This window comes from Genypterus blacodes, unplaced genomic scaffold (assembly GCF_046128005.1).
Source record: "Genypterus blacodes isolate CSIRO-AG114 ecotype Tasmania unplaced genomic scaffold, CSIRO-AGI_Gbla_v1 ptg000139l_1, whole genome shotgun sequence".
NCBI lineage: Eukaryota > Metazoa > Chordata > Actinopteri > Ophidiiformes > Ophidiidae > Genypterus > Genypterus blacodes.
The window spans coordinates 1,868,360-1,890,726 of NW_027466941.1; the positions used below are offsets into that span (position 1 = coordinate 1,868,360).

The 22,367-nt window shown below is 43.7% G+C and overlaps 2 protein-coding genes across 2 annotated transcripts; one reads left to right on the plus strand and one right to left on the minus strand.

Moving 5' to 3' along the window:
- Positions 1 to 150: 150 nt before the first annotated feature.
- On the plus strand, positions 151 to 4,088 carry fbxl3l (F-box and leucine-rich repeat protein 3, like). The gene is made up of 5 exons (XM_076164962.1): positions 151 to 1,038; positions 1,298 to 1,667; positions 1,903 to 2,025; positions 2,217 to 2,388; positions 3,223 to 4,088. Exons 2-5 carry the CDS (start codon positions 1,299 to 1,301, stop codon positions 3,864 to 3,866), a joined length of 1,308 nt encoding a protein of 435 aa, XP_076021077.1. The 5' UTR covers positions 151 to 1,038; position 1,298; the 3' UTR covers positions 3,867 to 4,088.
- Positions 4,089 to 5,013: 925 nt separating this feature from the next.
- Positions 5,014 to 21,906, minus strand: atp10b (ATPase phospholipid transporting 10B). Its single transcript, XM_076164987.1, has 21 exons — positions 21,252 to 21,906; positions 18,781 to 18,985; positions 18,389 to 18,474; positions 17,992 to 18,098; positions 17,367 to 17,498; positions 16,987 to 17,114; positions 16,355 to 16,607; positions 15,739 to 15,929; positions 14,323 to 14,484; positions 13,160 to 13,700; positions 12,964 to 13,064; positions 12,741 to 12,867; positions 12,439 to 12,623; positions 9,873 to 10,134; positions 8,987 to 9,063; positions 8,775 to 8,900; positions 8,468 to 8,668; positions 8,307 to 8,387; positions 8,107 to 8,211; positions 7,596 to 7,783; positions 5,014 to 6,703 (listed from the first exon to the last, which is right to left on the minus strand). Exons 1-21 carry the CDS (start codon positions 21,659 to 21,661, stop codon positions 6,418 to 6,420), a joined length of 3,954 nt encoding a protein of 1,317 aa, XP_076021102.1. The 5' UTR covers positions 21,662 to 21,906; the 3' UTR covers positions 5,014 to 6,417.
- Positions 21,907 to 22,367: the final 461 nt, after the last annotated feature.

Here is a 22,367-nt window from a genome sequence, read left to right on the forward strand (position 1 = left end):
CTGATGGAGAGAAGCTCATGATTTTATCATTAAAATGTCCAAAGATGGCTCATTTATTTTATCAAGTGAACACTGTCCTATATAGGGGCTCATATATATTTAACCAAATCAAATACCTGTCCTCTTATTCGAGGCTCATTCTTCTATAAAGTAAAAAGTCCCCTTCATTTCTTCTAATTCATCAATAGTTGACACAAATTATCTTTCCCTATATCTATTGCTAAGTCTCCTACTCTTTATCACAACCTATATATGTCCTTTTAACACAAAATCTCCCACATCAACATTAATCACATAAACAAACAGTTCCTTTCTCACACAGCTAACACACAGAGACACACACACGTACCAGAGTGACCCACGCAGCAGCGGCAGAGAGAGACCAGCTCTATTTGCCCCTGTGCGTGGCTGACCAGTGCCATGGCCAGTGGCCATCCTGAGGGAGCAACAGTTCATTTTGACAACTGGAATTATGAATGACAATCGATTCCCAGAACCTTCAGCCTACAGACCTGAATAAAATGTTATGATCTCTCTCTCTCTCTCTCTCGCTCTCTCTCGCTCTCACGCACACACATATCGTACTTTGACACACTGACCTACTTTCGTACTAGCACGTTGTATCCTTCCCTTCTCAGGCCAATAACAACAACAATAACAAACAAACACAGACACATAGTGCAACATATCAATACAACTCAAGGCTAAACTAAACTCTGTACGTGTTCAAATGTGTGTGCATGTGCGTGTGCTGGTGCGTGTGTGTGTCCCTCCTCCTCCTCTACATGGTTAATCGCTGCGCGCATCCTGCTGCTTGGAGACGCTGCAGCTCCATGCTTTCTCCGCTCACGTGTACCGGCTGCTCGGCGCTGTGCGTCAATCTGTCGCCAAAACCGAGAGCGCAGCTTATTACTGGAGCTGCTGTCCCCAATCAGCCACAGCCTGCGTCTCCCCGCTGATTATGAGCGGCCATGGCTTCCAGTGAACCGGCGGCAGGGCGCAACACACGCGTGGAAATGCGACGTTTGATCCACTCATGTAAGTGAAGTGACTCTTATTGCCTTAATCCGTGTTTTTACTTGAAGCTATATTTGTTTACATTGAGTGTGTGTGTGTGAGTGATGTGTGTGTCGCTACTGGCAACACTCACATGGCTCAACAGGTGATATGTTATGTTATGTGCACCAGTAGAAGTGTGATATGCAACTGCTGTGCAAAGTATTTGTAACGGTTTATTGTTGTTATATGTTTTGCTCTCTTAGTCTCATGACCTCACATTGTGTTGATCTGTCTTTAGAATGAAACGTGGTGGGACGAGTATCAAGTCCAAGTGCCAGAACCTTAAGGAGAGAGCGAAGAGGGAGAAACATGGGGTGTCCAGTTTCACCATGAATCCAGGCCACCCAGGTAGACGGGCGGAGGACTGGGGGAACCTCCCCCAACATGTGGTCCTGCAGATATTCCAGCACTTGTCCTTGGTGGACCGGGCCAGGGCCTCGTCTGTGTGCCGCCGCTGGAACGACGTCTTTCACACCCCGGATCTGTGGAGGAGGTTTGAGTTTGAGCTCAATCAGCCCGCCACTTCCTACCTGCGCTCCACTCACCCGGACCTCATCCAGCAGATCATCAAGAAGCACGCCCAGCACCTGCAGTACGTCAGTTTCAAGGTAAGAGAAGAAGAAGAAAAGCTCTCCCTTTCCTTCTCTTCTCCTCTTCTGGCCTCCTCCTCCTCAACTTTCATAATACATCTGTCACAAAAGCATCGTCTGCAGAATGGATCCTGACATGGATCAGCATTAGTGTGTTTAAAATTGTCAAGGTTACACAATTATTCCAACACCTCCAGTCTTGTATGTGTGTGTGTGTGTGTTTTTCTTTACATAACTGGTGAATCACTGCCAGGTGGATAGCTGCACAGAATCTGCAGAGGCGGCTTGCGATATTCTCTCCCAGCTGGTGAACTGCACCATTAAGACCCTGGGGCTGATTTCCACAGCGCGGCCCAGCTTCATGGATGTGTCTCAGGTAAGAGGACAGCCTGTGCCCGTCCAAACTGCTGTCGTATGGATACCAATTAAATGTCATCCTTATCACTCCTCATGAGGTTTTGCTGTCCCACCGTGTCAGGCTCATAAACACACATTTTGCACCCTAATCATCTGGCAAATAAATACGCATAAGAACTCTGGGGTGTCTCGCTGTCTCTCTGTCCTCAGGACCACTTTGTGTCTGCGCTGACAGTGGTGTTTGTCAACTCCAAGTCCCTGTCCTCCATCAAGATCGACGACACGCCTGTGGATGACCCGTCTCTGAAGGTGCTGGTTGCCAACAACAGCGACACCCTGAAATTGCTGAAGATGAGCAGCTGTCCTCACGTCTCTCCAGCAGGTGACTGTGTTTCAGCACACGCATGAGAAACACATTAACAGCTATAAATAGTCCTCAAGCACAACTCAAATTAGTTACTCCAGGACTAAATTACGGTAGCAGATTAGGGAGGAGGAGGAGGAGTAGGGCTGATGAAGGCAGACAAGTACAGGACTCAGTGTCACGAGTTGCTAGAACTGATGACGTAATGTTGCATGTTTCAGGAAACTGAATCCAGAGTTGAGCTGTTCCATTTTCTGCTTTCATCTTTTTACCTTCTTTGATTTCACTAAAGTAAAGGGCCTCAATTCAGTATTTTAAGCGATCGCTGTGCCAATTTATTGTCTCAAATAAGGACTAACACAGGTGGTTGGTATTAACCCTGTTGGTCGTGTCCAGGACTCTTCAAGCAAGAAGTACAAATCTGCTGTCGAACCCGCACAGGTGTTTGTGAACTATTCTATTTGTTTGGATAATCCTCTTGTCGTGACAGTGTTGGGTGTGTACAGGCTGTTTGATTGACAGCTATCTAATTACCCTCTATCCATTGTTCCACCTGACAATCCACCTTCAAGTCAATGGCAGACTGGAATTGTCAGGACCAGATTTACTCCTGTAAAGTGTGTTAAATTTGTGTCAGGATGTAAATGTAGAAGTTCTCTTCCTTACTGGAAATGAAGGCGAGTGAATGTGATTCTTATTCTTTAAAGTAATCCATTCAATTTTAAGTCTCAGCAACCAGAGTAACTGGAAACACCTGTGTGGGCTTAAATCCTAATCCTGGTTCAGTTCTTTTGCTTTGTAATTTGAGCTGTTGGCTGTGATTTGGATCATCTGACTTCTCCTTATTCTCAGGAATCCTGTGCGTGGCTGACCAGTGCCATGGACTCAGGGAGCTGGCGTTGAACTACCACCTGCTGAGCGACGAGCTCCTGCTGGCCCTCTCCACTGAAAAGCACGTCCACCTGGAGCATCTCCGCATCGACGTGGCGAGTGAAAACCCGGGCCAGACGCACTTTCACACCATCAAGAGGAGCAGCTGGGAGGCCTTGGTGCAACACTCGCCCAAGGTCAACATCGTCATGTACTTCTTCCTCTACGAAGAGGAGTTTGAGCCCTTCTTCCGCGAGGAGACCCCCGTCACCCACGTGTATTTTGGCCGGTCAGTCAGCAAAGAGATGCTGGGGCGCATCGGCCTGTACTGCCCCCGGCTGGTGGAGCTGGTGGTGTGCGCCAACGGCCTGGAGCCCCTGGACGAGGAGCTGATCCGTATAGCCGAACGCTGTAAAAGCTTGACGGCCATCGGGCTGGGCGAGTGTGAAGTGACGTGCAGCGGCTTCGTGGAGTTTGTGAAGATGTGCGGCGATCGTCTGACTCAGCTGTCAATCATGGAAGAGGTGTTGATCCCGGACAGCAGCTACAGCATGGAGCAGATCCACAGCGAGGTGTCCAAGCACCTGGGCCGCTTGTGGTTCCCTGATATGATGCCCACCTGGTAGGACGAAGGTCGCTGGGGGAGTAGCGTTGTTTCTATGAACAGTTATGAGTGTGAATCAGCTACAGTCACACATTCTACACCTTCAGTTTGCTTATGTAGAGTTTCTGTATCAGACGCCAATAAAAGGTGCTTTTTTTGGAGAATAACTACAGACGATGGGAAGATTAAAAATTTTCCCTTTCCTATTCTTGACTGGCATATTAGAAGCAGGTCATTTCCACAGCTGTGGTGTTATTATTGTTCAGTGAGTGTTTTCCCTTAATTAGCTACATTGGTCAAATTTGTTCTGTTGATTTATCTTCATTAATGCAGGCCTGCTGCTTTCTTTCTATGCATACATATTGTGGTGTGACCTATTTGGACTGTAATGGGAATGTTCAGTATGTGATGGAACATAGTTTGTGAATACATGGCCCCCTTACACTCCCTAAATTATTACACACTGCGTGAACTCTGTTACATGTCACCTTAGTGTGTTGTTTAGTGCGTCCCTTGACTTATTTACCTTTTTGCCTCAACCTGACTCATCTATGTACATTGATCATTTCCATGTCTCAGAATTCAGTGTGAGGAGGACGACACCTGAATGGTTTCAGTCTTTGTCTGAAGCAACAACAGTGCAGTACAAACAGAACACACACACACACAACATACAATCTATAATCTTCTGGTCTATTTAGGCTCTATTAATTTTGTTTTTCAAATGTTTAACCGTCTGATATTTGTAAAAATTTTAATAAAGGCTTGTACCATCTTTGATTCAGTTTTACAAGTCTTCAGATTTGTTTCTTGAATGAATGAATCCACTTGTGCTGTTCATCTTCTGATAGGTCAAGTGCTGCTCAAAGGGTCTTAAAGCCTCAAATCTAAGGAGATGAAACTATAAATCTTTGTCCTTCATGAAACTTCATTATGCTTGAGGCTGAACTATTTCAATATAATGCTTTGCAGTGTGTGATGTCACTGTGTTTAAGTGTGTTCCTATTTTTGTATCTAAAGATTATTTAAAGAGGTTTTCCTGTTCAAATTATGCATTTATGTTTTATTTTCTTTGGCTGGTTAGAAATGGCAAAGCAGCAAAGTTTTCAAACAGGAGGATTCAGCCACACAACTCTCTCTACAACACAACACAGTAGTGATGATGCAGATTAGGTAGAACATGGGGTCTGTTAATTTAGTCCATAATTAATTCAGCTTCATTAGCACGTTTATATAGTTTTTGTGTCTAAGGTAAATCAGTGAGAGGCTTGCTTAGCATAAAGCCCTGAATATGTCTGCTTCAAAGTAAGTGCTATTTGTTTTCTTTATCAGAAATAAAGTTGTGTTTTAATACTGTTGTGTCCTCTGGTTTCTCTTTTGTTCAGAATACAGAGTCATGTGTCTAAGCCAGTGGGTTTGAACCAAGCACCATCTGTGAGCAAACCCAAACAGCCAAGGAGCAACAAGACACCAACTCTAAATCCCTGAGCTGTTCCTGACACAAACACACAGCAGCACATCACACAAGTTTCCTCAACCAAAATCCAATTCTTAATTAACAGATAATTTGCTTATTTATTTGCTAATTGTCTTAGTTTGTAGTTGTTTGACTCGTTGCTGTTGTGCGTTTATTACGAGCATCACAAACGAAAACACCAATAATATTCGGGCCACGTTTTGAGAACCATTGGCCTGAGTTGGTTTTAAGGATTTTGGCAAATCTGTGAAAGAATGTTTTTCCCACTTTGTTCCCTTTTGACCTTTCTGCGTTTCTCTCTTTTCACCACTAGAGGGCAGCAATGACCTATCTGGAGGCAGTGGAAGGTTACATAAGCAAATGTGCCTCAGTGTAATGAGGTATGGCAGCGGTAACTCAGCCCTTTTACTGATGCATTTGACTCATTAACATTCCCTTTACGAAAAACACACCTTATGGGAATGCATCTAAAGCGGGGCCGCAAACACACACAGGCACAACAAGCACACACACACAAACCTTTTAAAATATTGTTATTGTCACAAAACCGCTTACAGGCCCAGCCTATAAAAACATTAAATCTCTTAATCGGCAACTAGTATTCAAAAATACAATAAAACTGTGTGCCAAATGCCAAAGTGTGTGGCAAACATAAGTCACAGATGAGGTTTCCATAGAGTCAGTTATATACAGGTGTCTGACGGGGGTGGGGAGACTTTAAAGCAACTCAGCACATTCTTGTGATAACGTGCTATTGTTTAAAGGCGCAGGTGGGACGACTAATTAATGACTTATTACACAAATACACCAGGAATGTGTGAATCCTTGTTAAGAGCACAATAAGACAGGAACTTTCCCGTCAAGACTTTTAATTACAAATTAAACCATAATTAATTTTGTTTTGAAGTGAGAGAGGAAGAATCTCTCTGCACGATTGCTCTTATATGAACCTTCTTCAACTTAACACAGTATTTATCATTACCTGATACAGTGTTGTGCCTTTAAAACACGTGTCTAAATAAATAATCATGTGAGTGTAGTGTTGCTGTATCTGTTTATCCATACAGCCTGCAGGAAACCAACAAGTCCCTGACTGTCATAGGTTCACCGGCTTGGGATCGTTTGCAGTGACGGCATTCTTTGTCATTTCACCCCAGGTAAGATCAGACTGAGTTATGGATGGCGTAGAGATGTTCTCAAAGTTCCCGAGGGTGGGAGAGGGTGAGGCAGACCGCTCAGAGTGTTTGACCTGCCCTCCACCCCTAAAGCTCCTCCACTCCTTGATCCACTCCTCCCTGACGGAGGGCTCCAGCCGGTCCAGGTGCCTGGCTCGGACGAGCGGGGAGGGGGCGAGAGTGTTCCTGAGCACGTGAAACAAGTACCTGAGGGAGAGAGTGTGGCGATGAGAAAGTAGGCCAGTGAAAAATATGCAGCCCTTTGATGTAAAACAGAGCAACCCCTCTAAATATCAGCACTTTCAAAGGCATCAGCACCAGGAGGCAGAGCGAGTCATTCCTGGCCTTAAAAACAGTAATTACAAATCAGGCCACACCGGCTACACCGTAACAACTGTCACCCCTGTATTTCATAGTGGGTCATGATCCACACTGCAAAATAAAGCAGGACTGTGAGGTTGACGGGGTTTTCACAGTGAAGCACTCAAGCATATCTGACTTTTCCTTCATATACATGTTTGGCAAACAAATCCAAGATTGCAATCCAATCAAATAAAAGTGCAAAGGTGATTCTTCTGGTGACTACTCTCATTAACAATAACTTATCTACACAGAGTGCTGAAATGAATGAATGAATACTTAATGGACGGAAAAAATTATTTAACAACAGTTCATAAAGAATAGATGGATGGATGGATGGATTTTATTACGTGGTTAATGATTTTAATCATTTGTAAAGTAAAACTGGTTTCAGCTTCTTTTCTGTTTTTGTAGGTTCATGTAACCGTAAAATAAATGTGTTCATACAAAAGAAGCTATTTCAAACATTGCTTTAGTCTGTGGGGATGTGATTTCTCACTGTTTTTGACATTTTGACATTGACTAAACAACTGATTGAAATAATAATAGACAAGCTTTCTCACAGTTTGCCTGAGGAGGACAAAGAGCAAACTTCACCAGAAACCAAACAATGTCTGTAATTAGCCATGCTCCAAAATGTCATCAAAAAAACCTACTTCATCACAATAACAAGCGTATTCTAGTGACCATCCTTGGGTTTCCAAGGAGACAGACACAGGATGAATAATACTGACGATACCTGGGCAGCAGAGCTAACACAGTAGTGATGATGCAGATTAGGTAGAACATGGGGTCTGCCATCTGGCTCTGCAGGATCCAGTATGGGTTGGAAGGAGGGTTACAGGTGACACAGATGGCGCTATAGGCCAAAGTCACAGTGAAGAACAAAGCCACGCTGCCCAGCATGATCACCCAGTGAACCACCGTCTGCAAGACAGGAACACAACAGAGCCAAAGTCCACCATTACACTCGTTTTAGTGATTTAAATTGTGAACATAACACATAAAGTAAACTTTTAAAGCCATATTTCTATTCTACAGTTCATGTCCAATCAATCAAACTTAATGTTATTTCTGTGTACTTTTATATTATTTTAAACCAGCATCTGTTTGATTGATGTTACTGTGAATACTGTTTTTTTTTATCAGTCTATAAAAGAGTTTTTGCAAATGAATCGGTAAAAGTCGAAATGAAAGAGAGAAGGTAAAAAAAGAAGTTTTCTACCTCTGTCTGTCAATCAAGCACTCACCCAGGTTTTGATCTCTATTGACAGATGCAGCATGATGGTAAAAAAGGAAGCTGTGTTCATAGGAGTTCCAAATGTAAAAAGATCGATGTCTGAATTTTGGTACGTCTGCAAGAAAAATCACAAAATTTTATACAGAAAGCAGCAAACCTGAGGATGTTACATTACAAACAGAACCAACCAACAATCAGAGTTTCTCTTACCAAGTATGGAATAAAGAAGCACATCAGACTTTGGTAGAAGGCATCTACAATGGAAATCCAGAAGGCTGACCTGGTGTATTCCTAAAAACACACATGCATGGGTATAATAATTAGAAACAAATACAACATTTGAGGATGCAGCCATTAGGAGTGTCACTGACCCCTGAACCCTGTCCGGTCCTGTACAGTTCGGGGAGCCCCATCAGCGTCTCCGCAGAAATATCTTTGTCCATAATCCCAAACATGATGGGCGGCAAGGAGGTAAAGAAGAGGTTAAAGAAAATCATCAGCCAGTAGTCAATCATGGCAGTGCCAGAGAAGCCGCAGAAGAACTGGAACCAGAAGAGCAGATTCACGTAGGCCTGGAAAGAAAGGATACACACATCAGACGTTGGGTTGATGTAGTGCAGAGGTGCACACACACACACACACACACGCACACACACACACACACACACACACACTCACCACATTCTTATAGAAGAAGTAAATGACCATGTTGGCCAGGCGAGTGTGGCACCAGTGTCCGTGAACCAGCAGGAGTTTCTTCAGGTGTTTGAAGCGCGGCACGGCGAAGTCACTCGCCATGACGGCCTGCGCGGCGTGACAGAGACATGTCAGCAAAGGAGACAGCAAAAAACATCTTTGAAGGAAGAAGAAGACAGTAAAGACGTTCTGACCTGCATCCCCTCCTGACCGGAAATCCCAATGCCGATATCAGCTGCCTGGATCATGTTGACATCATTCGCACCATCACCTGAAGAACCAAAACAACCTTTATTGAGGATTTTACCATCCAAAGAACTCTATTTGTATACTTTGTCTGTACTTTTACACATATATTCCTCAAGAATTGACATCTGACATCATCCTTATCATACAAGTATTACATCTCACAGCCTAAAATCACCATCTATAAACCCACTGCAGGGATTTGGTGTAAACTGGTACGGAAAACATTTCTCACTTCCAATATTGGAGTCTCTTAAAGGCTGTAGAGGGAATTCAATTCAAGGTAAGTGAGACTGTGTGTGTGTGTGTGTGTGTGTGTGTGTGTGTGAGCTGTTTGTTCTGGTTTCCAAAATGTCTCAGCATGTGTAGGATTAAGTGTAGGAAAAGGAAGAGTAGAACATTAGAACTTGCAGACTTATTACTATTGTCTTCCCTCACGCAATGCTGCCTTTGTTCCCTCACATGAATCATCCTCCTGTAGTACCCGACGCTACATCAAGATAATGGATCAACTTATTTGGTTTTATTTTAGACTTAAGACAAAAATGCTGACATAACACAGAGGAAACAGGAAAGTAAAGCAAGGGAACACAAACGTGGCCTTTAAGGGCCGCTGTACCGTTTTAATACAACATCTGCTTTTGTGTTGATTCAGCACAGAATAAAGACAAATAAAGAGAAAATACTCACTTTTCTGAGATTGATGTTGTAGACTTTTCATTCTTTATGTATACAACAATTTTGCTTTTGCTTTGGATATAAGCAATTCAAATCCCTGATAAATAGATGACAAATAGAAGTCTAAAGCCTGAGAGATATTCATCAGTTTCTTACCAACAGCGAGCGTCATGACCTTGAGTTTCTTTCTGATGGTTTTGACCACATCGCATTTTTGCCGCGGTGTGACTCTGCAGCATATCACAGATCGGCATCGCTTGGCCAGCTCCACAAACAGGTCCGCCATGTCGGCTTCAAGAACCCAGGCCAGGGTGGGTCCATCGATCACCAAGGAGATGATGGGAGCGCTTGTCTGGAGGTCGCTCTCGTAGCTTCTCACCTGCTGCAGGTTGCAGTCCAAGGTGGATGCACACATCAGCTGCAAGGAACAATCTGATTATTTCACTGTCGGCGTCATATTTATTATGTTTTATATGTGAAGAGATGATAATAATAAGTGGGATCTGAAGGGACTCATTACCTCTCACTCCCTTGCCAAGGTTGAACAAGACAGAACTTTTTTTCCCAGCCCAAAGTAGGGAAGAATGACTATAATAATAAGAAGATTTAATTGCTTCATTACAAGAAAGAACATTTTTCAAAAAGGTATCCATATTTGGCTGAAACTGCACTTGCTGATTGTGTTTCAGCGGGAAAATATGCCAAATGCCAACCAACCAAACTAACCGACACAGACACTGACCAACCAACCAACCAACCAACCAACCAACCAACTATAGTATCAAATCCAGGCGTGAACCTCTTGACAGGTGAAGAGGCGATGTGAGGGATGTGACCTAGACAGGATGTCTCACATAATCAGCAATAAAATAAGAAAGGTATTGAAGACAAAACCATCTCAGTGTGAAGATGGACTAAAGATTAAATTAAGATTTAAGTGCCGGTAAAAGGATCTCTTAGCCACAGCTCCACTCCGTTATTGAGTCATGTTCATGATATCTGCCTGAGAGCAATTACAAAGCTCGGCTCGGCCACCTGATTCATCAGCGCCGCCTGTAAATATCTCCAGTCTCTTACTCTAAAGGGAAAGCTGATGTGCTGATACAAACTGGGTCACATCCTGTGTTTATTTCATCTGTCTTGCCGGCTGAATTTCATTAGGTGTGGTGGGGTGGTTCAGGAATTCATCCCTTAGGATTTTGATGGTCAATTGTGTTAGAGTGGTACACATTGTTCATTAACAACACCCCTCCACTCTGGATCATAATAGAGGGGCTATTTCCTCCGAGGGTTGAATATTGGAGCATTAATTAGATATGAAAGTATTAGTTATTGTTTTGGGGGTAACTCGCTCCATTCATCACCAGTGTCTCGGTCTCATGTGCGTTCTAGAAAGCTCCCCGTGCATCCGTTAGAGAGGTAAAAAAACCGAGAGGTAATTTCACTCTATTTGAGGCCAGGGACGATTAGACATGGCCAGGCTGTTATGAAGGGCTCCTTCCTGTGCTACCAGATCTTTAATGACCACAGAGAACCTGACATCTTATCTCTCTTAAATGGAAATGTGAGGAATTGACCTTTAGTTAAGAAGTAAAAGTGGTCGCTATTTAAACGGGAGGGAGACAGTTTCACACTTAAATATCTCCTGAACTTTGGAACGTGCAAAAGACATAAATGAAGTGCGTGAACACCAAAACAACTCAATGCTGTCACCTGAAACGAGCTATTGTCCTGCCAGATAGATACACACATGCATACAGATGTTGCGCTGTGTTTGGATTATGACAAATTCTAAACGCGTGGGTGAACGTGTCGACGCAGCGTGAAGCAAACACACGCTTTCATAGTGTAACAACGTGTCTGCTGAGATCTGATCCCAATGCAGCATCCAGCTCAGGTGTGGTGAAAGGTTAATACACCCAGGGAAGTCCATGCAACAAAGAAACACCCACACAGATGTTTTCACTTATTTGTGCTTCTCTCCTCCCTGGCCTGTGTGGGTGTGTAAAGGCTGTGTTTGTTTGACAGCTCCCTGACTCTCCTGTATGGAAAATACACACACTTCCAGCCCTCACAAAGAAACAAGGCCTAATCAGACAGATTAAGTGGAAACACCTGGAGGAGGAGGGCCAAAAACGATGTTCTATTGTTCTTAAGTTTGGAAATTATATGTACAGTATATTAATCACAATGGTTGGCAATATTATATTATCCTACTCATTACATGGTCACTTACTTTAATCCCTTACATACTTACACGTTTCCAATGAGAAAAATAGTTTAGCTTAGCAACTGCATCGCTACCAGCTAGCTACAAGCAGTCATTAAAAGTTAGAAATTAAAGTTGAAATTACATTTATATTTCATTTATTGCAAAATGTGAGGGATTTCTTGTTATTCCTTTTCATGTCACTTTGACACATTTGTCAGGCAACAACAAGAAGGTCATGCCAGTTTTAGAGGCTAGGCTAGTTTGCGGCTAGCTAGGAAAGCTGGCAACTAATACAAAGAAGCTAAGCTATGTGAGACAGCAGCAAAGGCTCTAATTGACAGAGAATGTGACCGACACTTTAAGTAGTTGGTGTAAAGCTGAGAAATAGACCAAATAATCCACACAGTTATCTCATCCATCATTTGCAAACCCAAATTAGAATTGTTTACGTGTTAAAGATGCAGAGCCATTTTTATTGTGCACCTTAAGTGAGTCAGGCGTGCTCCTCACCTTACTGCTGCAGCTCATGTTAATCAGCAGGTCTCCATCTTCCAGCAGCCTGCAGGCATAGCCAATGTTGACAGCTGTCTCCCTCTTGTCACCAGTCAGCACCCACACCTGGATCCCTGCCTCCCGCAGAGCCACAATGGTGTCAGGGATGCTCTCCTGCAGACGGTCCTCAATGCCTGTAGCACCTGCAGGACAATCACAGGCATAAGATGGGCTGGATTTAAATACGCCGTAGGTCCATAGGACATATTTTATGTTTCTGAAGTTATGGCTGAGCGTGGCGATGGCCGACGCGTTGTTACCAAGCAGAGTGAGGTCTGTCTCCAGCTGTGCAGCAGTGTCCCTGAGGAGCATCTCTCTGTTGTCCATGGCAGCCTGAGCTCTCTGTCTCTTCATTGACCACTTTTCATATGAACTGTCATTCAGCACCTACAACATACACACACAGCAAGGAGAAGAAAAGGAACTGTTGGCTCTTAAAGGACACCAATGCTGTCAATATCAATATACCGGACTAATTTTTACCTTTTTTGCAAAGCAAAGTGTCCGCAGTCCATTCTGAGCGTAGCAGTCAAGATGTTTCTGGGTATCTGCTGCAATTTCTTTCTGATTCCCACTGAGATGTTCTGCATTTAATATTACCACAGTTATATTTCTAGAATTTGATGATGATGGTGATGGTGATGGTGATGATGATGATGATGACTGATGATTGTTATACCTGCATAGGGTGTACCAAGCAGCTCCATGATGGCATAGTCTGCACCTTTAGTGTACAGCACATACTCTTTGGTAACTGGGTGTCGCACCAGAACAGACATTCTCTTCCTGTCGGAGTCAAAGGTCAAGGTGTCCAGCACCTCAAATACCAGTTGGTTACCACTCGGGAGCCTCACAGTCACACTGTCAGGGGTGCGGGCCAGCAGAGTGAAGCCATATGCCTTGGCTGCATACACCAAGGCCGCCTCGTCTGGACTCTCTGCCTCATAGCACAGCTTATCTTCAGTCACAGCGGGCCAGCCGCTCTGGGGCTCAGTATGGAGTGAAGCTGCTGGGGCACTGGAGTCACCAAATTCCTCTATTTTTTCAGAGGTGTAGATATTGTCGTCCTCTATAGCTGAATTCACCGAGAAAGCCCGGTTCCTCTTGGATTTGTGCTTCAAGGAGGTTAGAATCTGGCGTGGGGAGGGAACTTTTCTCACTAGGCTGGATAAAGTATCAAACGGATTTCTTGACTCATGGGAGCGTGTGTATCCACTCGCCTTAAAATAAGGAAACAAAGAAAATTTCTATTTCATACATCACGTAAAGATGCCTTCATTTTGTCATTAGAACCAAACATTCTATAAAGATATATTTTACTTATCTTCTTACACTGAAACATTCAGTTCATGAGAGCCTGGTAGACCGTCTCCACTCTGCTTAATATAACAACTTTAACTTTCAGCTACAAACTCAAGAAAGAAACATCAGTTTCTCCCATTAGACCTTAGAGCAGCACAGTCAAGACAACGAGTAATCAAATTAATAAGGGCGGCCCCGACTGCCCCTGCAAATCTCCCCTCGGAGGCCAATTTAGAGCAGAGGCAGACCTATTTCATCAGGCCTTACAGAGTAACAGAGCAAATTATGACTGAAAGAGGAAACTTAAGGCTCACAATTAAAAATTCAACAAAATCTGAGCTAATGATAAGACAATATCATGTTTTATGTTATTGCTGCCACTACATTACAGTCAGAATGCTGAACAGTGGTTTTCTTAGGCTAGAAATCCTAAAACAAATAACATTTTCATATTTGGAATTTGAAGAGGACAAATTCTCACTCTGACTCTGTCCTCCATCTCTGCTTCCAATCCACAGTCACAGTAAACACAACACTCACCCTCTGTCTCTGTGCTGTTGCCATGGAAACCACCACCGTGTTGCAAATGGCGAGAGCCAGAAAAAAGTCCAGGTAGGGATCTGTCTTCCGGCTGCTGCTGCTTCTGCTCTCTGCCCTGCTGATCTGCTGAAGCAGCTTCCTGTCTGGAACCACATCAGTTTCCTGTTAAAGTGAGGTTCATTAGTTTGTTAATTAAAAGCTGCTGTTGACAAACTGTGGAAATGCATCCTTCCGTCCTTACATGCACTAATTTCTCTGATCAGACGTGATCTGATTGCACAAATATGTATCAGTATTTAACCATTGCAGCAGCTTTGCAGGGTGTCAAGCTTTTGAGAGGAATGGAAGTACAAAGAAAGGATGGAAGGGAGAAAAGAAGGAAGGAAGGAGGCACTGCACAACAGGCACAACATATGGAAAAATAATCTGTGCTGGAATAAACCCATGACTTTTACTGTCTCAGCTTGTTTCTCGACAGTAAGTGGCCCGTCCTTTTCACCCCGTGGTCAAAAATAGACACACACAGATACTGTACTATACTGTATACCAGGACAAGGATGAGTAATGTATAGTGCACGTTTACAGTTTATGTGACATTGGTAGCCTATGCCAAATGGTGCCCAGCGTGACCATATGTCCCGTCACAGACAAGAGGCCAGTTTTGAGCCAAAATGGATGTGCTCATCACTGACACCTAGCAGCTTGGCCATCTGCAGCAGGGACTGGGACCATGAGGCCTCCTGACACTGGAAGGGGTGAGATTTGGGTAAACAAAAGGCAGTTTGAGCCTCGATGTGGAGTGAGAGAGGATGTTCTTTTTGTGGAGCTGGCCGTAGGTGAAAAGTATGAATTTGAACTCTTAAAGTCCATTTCCTGCATAATGTAATTTGGAAAGAAGAGACCAAACCAATAATCTCTGCTCTAAAGCTGCTCTGCCAAAAATCAATGGAAGATGGACTTTGCACACATTCTTATCTAAACTCGTTCCACAAAGTTCATTCTTGAACTTAGAAACTCAGAGTACAACTTCCTGCTGGTGCATTAGTGAGGCGTCAGAGAGAAACACATTGGACAGTGCAGAGGGAAGACAAGACATCTGCAAACCCTGTAAAGTCCTCAGAGGCGCCTGTGCAGCATTACACCAATCCACACTATATTCATGATAAATTCATCATGTTTGAGCTTCACGTATTGTACATTAATTATGCTGATGTAGACTTGTGCCCCTGTGACTGCAAGGACATTTGTTAATCAAGTAGAATAAGTTAAACTTAACTACCTGAATTCACCTCCTGTATGAAATGAAAAGCTGGTGTCCATATTCCCCATAGCAACGATATCAGGGTGATGTTTAATTCAGGGGACTCACAGCTCCAGGACCTCTGAATTAAATATATGACTGAGCTTTCTTCTTACCATTGGGCTGCTGAAGGCGGCGTCACTCTGGGTATTTCCTGCTGCCTTGCTCCTGCCTCGGCTGTTGTAGTAAAATTGCTCATCCTCAGCGTGGCCGTCCTGGTTTTCTGCGGCCTCTGATTGTTGTGGCTGCCGGTTGAAGATGTCCCGCTCCTCTGAATTTGGCTCTTCTAGGATAGTTAAACGGACGGCTGCAAATTCCAAAAGAAAGTTGGTTGAGATTAGATACAATATGTCAGCTCGGGCCTAAGTGAATTTACTGTGTCGATTTTGACCACAATTGTGAATTGAAAGGGCTTCGTTATGAAACAAGGGACGCAATCATTGTTGGGGAAGCTTCTCAAGCTACGAGCTAATCATGGTTCAGTGACTAAGAAGAGTGATGCATGCTGGGATATGTGAAAGGGAGTAGACAGGCCTCTAGTGGTGCATAGAAGAGTTCAGTGTTGTTCAATGTATAACAATGAACATAACTGACTCCAAACAATAACATAAGGAAGTTGCTAGAAAAGCTACATTCTTTTGAAAATAAATGGTCTGTCCACTGCACATTTTGAGGCTTTTTGAGATTTTATTTTGTGGATGTGTTTTTAAGTTTGTTGCACGTAAAGTTTACCGTTCTCGTTGTGCGGATACTCGGTGCCCATGATGGTGCATCGGCTGAACACCATCTTGTTCTCTGTCAGGGTGCCGGTTTTGTCAGAAAAGATGTATTCAATCTGACCCAGGTCCTCTGTAATGTTGAGGGATTTGCACTGCACGTGGCTGTCAGAGTCTTCATTGTACAGATCAATGTCATTAGTGATGAAGAAGATCTGGCCAACCTTAACCAGCTCAATGGACACATAGAGGGATATAGGTATCAGGATCTGGAGAACAAGAGGGAAGAGAAGGGTTAATTTTAAAGCACTAAAGGAGGAAATGGAAGGAGAAGAGAAATTACAGAATGAAGGACACAACAAGGACAAATGCAGAGGTGACAAGAGGGGAAGGAAGAAAGAGAAGGAGGAAGAAGAAAATGTCAGGGAGAGAAATGATTGGAAAAGGCAGGAGACAAAAGGAGGTAATATGAGGAGAGGAGATGAAGAGAGTGAAGGAGAAATGAAATATAGGATGTAACCGGACACAAGATGACAGAGGAGAAGGAGATGGGAAGAGAGAGAGAGAGAGATGAGCATGGAGGTAGACGAGAGAGGAGAGGAGATGAGAGGACACACACGCACACACACACACACACACACACTCCACCTGCAGCAGGATGATCATGGTGAAGAACATGTAGAAGCCAGACAAAGCGGGGCTGATAAGGTGACCCTGGCTGTCGGGCACCAGGTAAGGGGACTCACCAGGTACCACCCACAGCCAAATGAAGTGACCTGTAAGTGTGAGGACGGAGGATTAATCACATCCAGTGCCACACAGGGAAGCAGCTATTTCTGGCCCCACACCTCCACCTGCATGTGTTTGGGCTCTTGGCCAGACACATTGAAGTGACCGATTGAGGATACTGGAAATAAAAATGTCCCCTCAGAAATATGCAGGCATCATTTCATTAATCTGGAAGGTGAGGCTCAGTCAGTGTGGGTAATGTAGTGATTTTATAGTAACACTTGTAATGTATCACTGACCCAGTGCTCCAATGAGACACATGAGGAAGAGGAGAGTGAGGCAGAAGAGGACGTCTATGTTCAGCTTGCGCTCCAGTTTGCTGCGCTTGTATCTCGGCCCACTGTTGTTGAGCATGGACTTGGTTTCACAGCCTGGAATGTGGGATCAAAAAGAGTTCATTCAGTCTAAATACAACAGAGAGAACTGAGCAAGTCTGAAATAAACAAATAAATAAATAAATAAATAAATAAATAAATAAATGAATAAATAAAATAAAATAAAATAAAATAAAATAAAATAAAATAAAATAAAATAAAATAAAATAAAATAAAATAAAATATGGGGAATATCAAAAATAAGCGTGGATACATTTTAATTTCATAAAACATACTACAACTCCCATTTTCACACCAGTTAAAGTTTTGTTTTTCACAACCCTGCAACCTAAATCTATTAATGTATTCCTGATTAGTGATCCAGAAAGAAATCCATTGATAAAACCTTTTTAAGACAGATCTAAAAAAGGACAGATTAGAAACTGCTTCATCCATTCCATTAAGTTCATCCATTAACTATTTATTGTCTCATTACACTTTGCGGGGTGTGTTAGATGTGAGACAGTTTAAGACTGAGTGGAGTATTTACCTGCATAGACCACAAAGCCCACAGCATAGTGTGTGTTTCTCACTGTGCAGCCTCTCAGCAGCAGACTCTCCAGTCCAGCACCCAGCTTGGCCTTATCAGGTGTCTCTCTGCAGAGGGAGAAAGTAAGAAACCTCCTTTCTACTGCCAGATATTCATTACGGTTTCTATTCACCCTATTAGCAATTCTCCTGCTTTATGACCATAGCTGGACAGGATGGGGAGACCAGCTGTAAAAGCTGTGGAGCCCCAGGAAATCGATTATAGTCTATTACAGTCTCGTAATGCCGGTTGTAGCATCAGAAAGTGCAGTGAGTGGGTTGGAATTAGTTTTACTCGGCTGCTCTGAAAGGTTCAATGAACTGTTTGGGGAATTCATGTGATTGTATTTGATACTCACACGTAACACTTGAAATGATTGAGATTGTTGTTGGGCTTTTCACACACCACTATGCAGGCAAAGCTTTCAGGCTCAAATTCAGAATTCTAGGAAAGAAGAGAAGAAGACATCAAGTCACTATGGCTCATGTGCAAATTTTGTAAATGCAGCCTAACCTGTACTTCCAGGTTTACCAATTACATCATGGTTATTATTACAAGAAAGAGGTCAGCCATTAATACGCTTTCAAGGTGTGTTAATTGACTGGTATTTGCTCTGTTGTTCCCTTAAGTCATGCTGCTCAGTATGTAATCCCTGAACACGTCACAATTGCTCTGTGTGTTAAATGGCACAAAAGAAGAAAGATGGATGGGTGTGAAGAGAGACGCAGTGCATTCTCCTCCGTCTCTCACCGTGGTGGACAGGCCAGACACCACCCTCCTCTGCTTCAGGTTGGTCTCTCCATCCAGGTTGGACGTCTCTATGTGACACACGGCGTTCAGGTCCGAGGTGTGCAGCAGCAGCATGTCTGCAGGAACGATCTCATTGGAAAACACCTTCACAAAGTCTCCCACTCGCACGTCCCTCCAGCGCCTCTCCACATACTGCTTCTCTTCTCTGCAATCACAAATATCACACACACATTAGAGTTTTTGGAATGGGACGTTTTCCAAAAGGTTCAAAGGAGAGAAAAAGCATCATCCCCGGGTCTGCCCGAGGGTTTCACAGGGCAGAGGATTCACAACCTGCATGTCAAGTGCTGTTCAACCACTGGTGACTGTGCCCTGCAGGTATGCTGTCCTGCATGTACGACCTGATCGGGTGGCTTTCAAACCCAGCAAATGTAATACCACACCTATAACCAAACCAGACAAAAGACAAATGCTCAGGATGAAAGTCAGACTGATGCCGTTTGCCATTCTTCATCTGTCTGTGTTTCCTCATAGAAGGACCCATACATGCAGATAACACTGACGATGCTTACACACACCTGCACATCTACAAAAACATAGATTTCCCCTCAAAATTCATCTTAAGGTCCACCCTGGTGTCCCACTACACATCTCTACACCCTCAAACCACCCAAGCACACACACACTTAATATATCCTGTGTTGTCCAATCTGTTGCCCCCCAGGAAGCCCCCACCTTTCTCTCCATTTTGCCTTTTCCACACAACCAAAAGGCAGGAGGAAGAAAGTCCTGAGAAGGTGGGGCCGTTTCTCAGAAGTGTGTCAAAACATTATATCACCTATTATTTATGGCTTAGTGGCAATGATGAATTTTCCAGTGATAAAGCCTTTATCTCTGATTGCTGACATTGAATCAAGTAACTATGAGGCACGTGAGAGATCCAGTGATACAAAACATTCAAACTAAACTCGCCACATTGAACATAAAAATATCAGAGTTCACCATCAGAAGCTTATTGAAGAAAAAAGTCTGTTATGTTTTCTTAGATAAATTAGATTATAGGCAGATTGATAAGAGTTCAGTAACGGTGATAAGAGGCTTCTGTGACATTAAACTTCGTACCACAGTTGCATTGACAAACAGGTGAGAGGTGACGTTGACGTGATGAATGAACTCTATCGATCTCCTAAAGAACTGCTATGACACGTCGGCGTTCTTTCTCCACCTACGTCAAATAAGTAACTAGAGGATTCACCGCAAACACTCTATTTCCATGTGTGAGTCTGTCTAAATGTGCCAGAGGGTGTGAAGTCTAAAAAAATAAATCTCTTCCGGATCCTCATCGAGAAACATCTGTACACTTGGGAAGAAGCCGAGGATCAGAGGTCTTCTTATCTATATACACACACACACACACACACACACACACACACACACACACACACACACACACACACACACACACAGTAGTAGATTAAGTATCTTAAAGCTGTTTTTGCACCAGTATTGCTGTGTTGTCAATTTCAAACAACTATAACAAAACTCATACTGTAGTATTATTGTATTACTGTTGTGTTTTTATTATTTACAACTTTATTCTTGTAACATTTTTCCTCGATATATCTCAACTTCATTCTCAAAATAGTTTTGACACACACACGCACAAACACACACCCCAAATGAAAACAATCCCTGATTCTAACCGAAATGTTAGTACTCACAATCTGACTCTGTCTTGCTCTCATACAGACACACACACACATGCACACAAACACTCACACACCATACTGGCTTTTCCCCAGCTTAGGCCACAATTCCCAACATCCCTCCTGACTCTTCCTGGGATGTTTGAAAGCGAGCAGCTGCTGGTAGAATGATGAAACCCCTCAGAGATGTTGGAGGATTCACCACAGGGGGGAATCTCCTCATACAAAATCACACCGCATTCAGAGGAGATCTACATTCCCTCTTTATTCCAATAAATCCCAGCGTTGAACGAGTGGATACGATCTACAATTTTCATGAGGAATTCAATCGTAAGAAAAGTGCCAACCTTACTGTCTACGCTGACGCAACACCGAGGAGAGGATTTGATCACGTGTGTGCGGTGCGATGGATGGATGATATTGTTGTGAGGCTCTTCAGAAGAAGCATAATCTCCCACACATCTTCTATTTCTAGGTCAAAAATTCCCGTGGGGAGCTGAACCGCAGAGGAAGTAAAATATACACACACACGCACACGCACACACACACATGCACACGCACACACACACACACACACACACACACACAAACACATTCCCACATCATTGCGCAAAACATACACGTTCACACACACACACACACACACACACACACACACATCTACACTAGATTTGTATCACGTTCACACAGACACACACAGGTGCATGTAATGTAGAATGTGGGTTTTTCCGGTGCAGGTCTGTGGATCCCTGCTCAGTCAGTTACCTTTGGTAGATGAAGCACGGCGTGTTGTTGAGCTTCCTGTCTGAGTTGTACCTCCTGATGTCCTCCCAGGCGTCCTTCAAAGCGGTCAGAGACATGATGACACAGATGGGGATCAGAGCCACCGTGGGCTCAAAGGCGTTGACCTCAGGAACAAAGTTCAGCATAACCAAAAACACAAAGTAGAAATTGGCCCAGCGATGCAGCTGCTCATAGAGGTTCTGGGGGAGGAAGGTGAGCAGGGTGTACTTGGTGGTCTTGATGGCGTTGCCGGGGAAGTAGCGGTTGGGTTGTTTGCACTTGTCCAGGCCTTCGTAGGGCAGGTTGGACACCACGTTGCGGGTGTCATTGTCCCTCGCCCTCTGACCTCTCAGAGCGTCTCTGATCAGAGCTAGAGGGCTTCTCCACGGCATGGCTGCTCTCCTGCTTCACTGTCCTCTTCTCACCTCCGTCTCTGTCCCATTTTTACGTTGACACTCCTATCATCTGACTGCAAGTAAAGAAGCTGTCCTGAAACCCATTCTTCCCGTAAGCAACTCTCTAAGTTTGTGTGTGTGTGTGTGTGTGTGTGTGTGAGGCTTGATGCCAGGTTAAAGTACACCGGCTTAAGTAAGTCCGCCCCTTGCTTGGCTAGGTGTGTTATCCAGAGCACTTTGCATTCCTTCTGAGGAAGCCATTGAAGTGTCTCAGAGGCGACACAAAGCTTCTGTCTGTGATTCTGATATGACGGCCAATAACCAGCTGGAATCATCTGGCGGCATGTTTAACAGAATTAATGAGGCTGCAGCTATTCTGTTTCCATGTTGCCGCCTCTGAAGTCGGAAGTACTTCAAACTGCAGAATCATGAGTCACAATATAGCCGTGTGTGCGTGTATGTGTGTGTGTTTTGCTCCTATTGACTTGAAACATACTTGATTGTCGCTTGAAAATGAAAGACAACTAAAAAAAAGGCAAACGAGGTGACAATCCTGCATTTGGAAGCAGAAAATGAGTGCTGACAGACAGAACATTGTCCTAACGCTCCTCAAAACAAAACAATGAAACTTCACTGATGCCACATTCCTCCACCTGGAGGTCACGGGGTCAGAGAGGCCTGAGAGTGTTTATACCATATAAAC